The 2,579-nt window shown below is 37.2% G+C and overlaps 1 protein-coding gene across 1 annotated transcript in view; it reads right to left on the bottom strand.

Moving 5' to 3' along the window:
* Nucleotides 1-289: 289 nt before the first annotated feature.
* The window catches only part of LOC104075125, a gene marked incomplete at its 3' end in the record, with an annotated part of 9,909 nt that continues 7,619 nt past the window's right edge, over nucleotides 290-2,579 (bottom strand). Inside the window, exon 5 of the mRNA XM_009575536.1 lies at nucleotides 290-493. Coding sequence (XP_009573831.1) covers nucleotides 290-493 — 204 coding nt within the window. The remainder of the gene's footprint in view (nucleotides 494-2,579) is intronic.

The following is a 2,579-nucleotide window of genomic DNA, read 5'->3' as shown; positions in this document are numbered from 1 at the left end:
AATGATTCTATGATTCTATGATTCATTGTCGCTCACGAATGCTTTGCACATACGTGGGAGTTCCACTGCCATGATTCCTTCTAAATTCTATCCTCACATTAACAGAAAAGAACCACCAAGCTCCTTTTCACAAACTTAGGAACTATGCTTCATCTGTCACTTCTGTAGCCCAGTTTTGCCAAGCCATGAAAAGCAGCTATCCATATTCTGTGCAAGAACAGGCACAAATCACTAAACACATACTAAAAAGGTGTCTGATCTTAGCGGCAGCAGCTTGCCTGGTTGTTACCTTTCATAACAGCTTGTAGTGAAGCTACTTCTTCTTGCCACTGTCTCTTCACCTCATCGATAGCTTCCTGCTTTGTATTCTCAGATACTGTAGCTATAGCTTTGATGTTCTCCATTTCAGCATGAGCTTCCATCAGCTGGGTCCGCAATTGTCCCAGATCATCTTGGGCTGCTTGCAGCACTGCATTTTGTCTTTTCAGGTCCTCTGAAAAGAAGTATTATTTACATTTAGCTTGATTAAAGAATTCAATCTAAAGAGTATCCATAGTTGCTATGGCAAAGAACAGTGGTCTAACAAGGGGATGAAGGAAGCACTGATATTAGAGCACCTACCCATAACAACTGAACAGATGTTAGCAGGTGTCTTTAGTCTTTCTTGACTTTACTTGCCCTTGCCTTTTATTAAAAAAGTACCTTCTCATGGACACAACCACAAAGCAGACACTGTAGATACAACCTGTGAATCAATATACCTGATGAAAGTGAACTCTGCTTTTAATTAGTTCATTATTATTTAACTCATTCTGGTAATGAATCTGGAAAAGATAAGAACAACAGACAGGAAGACAGTTCTTCCCCCGTTTTTGGCACCAACTTGGTCCTGAATTTGGATAGAACACTTCGTATTTCTTGAACAGAAACACTCTGTGATCACTACCTGGAGCCCACATAAGAAAACTACGCAGCCTAATTTGTTCTTTACCATGGCTTTGCTAAAACTAAGCTTCTACTAAAAAAAAAGGATACATTCAATGAAACATCCACTACTTCTCTAACTGTTGCAATTATAAACAGAAATTAAACTAATTTCACATTATCCTCCTGATTTTTCGGTTAATCTGAAGCAAAAAGCTCTGGAAGATATATATTATACAATTCATTCCAAAAGCACTAACACAAAATATAGTTTTATGCCCACATAGCCTATTTCAATGGCAATCACTTTTAGCAGAAACACCTGACCAGTGTACAACGAACAGCAAGCTATCTCCATTTATTTTGCTCAGTACCAAAATGCTTAATCAATCCTGGTGCCCAACACTTTACCCTTTGATAGAGAATATGGAACCTTGAGCTAATCGGGTACTCAAAAGGGCATTAATCCCTGTGTAAAAAAACCAAGATCTTGTAGCATTTATATTACTTAGTTCTCAAATGACAGTATCAAGGATGGGCTGCCACAGTCCCAATGTACATTCAGGAAAGGGTCTTGGAGAACAGGGAGGGGAAAAAGCTTTGGGGGGGAGAAGGGGGAATAATAAAAATAATTGCTTGTATATTCTCCTCTGGTATCTTTTCACTTCAGTACATGTGAAAGTTGGGTGGTTTTTTTTTTTCCACTCATCACAATTTATTTTTATTTTCTATTTTTTGAAAAAGAGAGAATTATTGCTGATCTCATCAGCAGTGTCTTGTATCTTAAATTTCCTTTCATCCAGCTGCTAGAAACACAAAGAAATAGGCCTTCTGCATGATCTGATCTTCATTATGCCTGTTGTATTTCTGCTCTCATAAGCTTAAACAAGCAGCTGCAGTCTTAATGCATTATTTTTTGGCTTTGCTTTCATATGTTAAGGACAGGAAAATCATCAAGATTAGAAATAAATCAATTTGGCTCTCAGAACAGCAGCTATCTCTACTCTCCAATTCTTCATCAGATATTTGAGCTCATATGGTTCAAATTTTCCTATAGTGTTATTGAAATAGATGCCCTTGGGTGGTATTAAAACTTTTATGATGTTTGTCTGCTTACATTCTACCTCAAATGGAAATTTAAGACAAATTAATACTACATAAAGAAGCTAGCCACAAAGTACAAACAGCACACCATCTAGACTATGTCTTTCCACTTACCAGATCAGCTGCTGTTCAGAGAGAATGAGCACACCGTAACTTCAGAAAGTTAGTATTAAAACTCAGTGGTGGTGTTTCTGCGTGTACATCAAGTTGCTCTGCTGACTCCTATCCATGCAGGCAAATCTTTAAATTAATTCTAAAAATTCATTCTAGGAAGCTAAATAGCCACCTATTGAATTTTACTCTCTGCTTGTCTCTTATGTTTTTATTATGTGTCTGTTTAAAAGACTAGTCACTTTTTTGTTTTTGGCAAATCAGAAATAACAATCATGTTGGATATGCAGTCAACTATTCCAGTACTGGAAGAAAAATCCCTTAAATCCTAATTATCCTTAACCAACTTAAAAAAAAAAACCAAAAAACAAACAACAAACCCCCAAAAACCCAACAACAACAAAAAACCAAAACAAAACCAACCAACCCCCCCCCCCCCC

This window comes from Fulmarus glacialis, unplaced genomic scaffold, assembly GCF_000690835.1.
Source record: "Fulmarus glacialis isolate BGI_N327 unplaced genomic scaffold, ASM69083v1 scaffold1854, whole genome shotgun sequence".
Classification (NCBI taxonomy): Eukaryota; Metazoa; Chordata; class Aves; order Procellariiformes; family Procellariidae; genus Fulmarus; species Fulmarus glacialis.
Note: the sequence above shows the minus strand (reverse complement) of the source record. Positions and strands in the feature narration are given on the sequence as shown.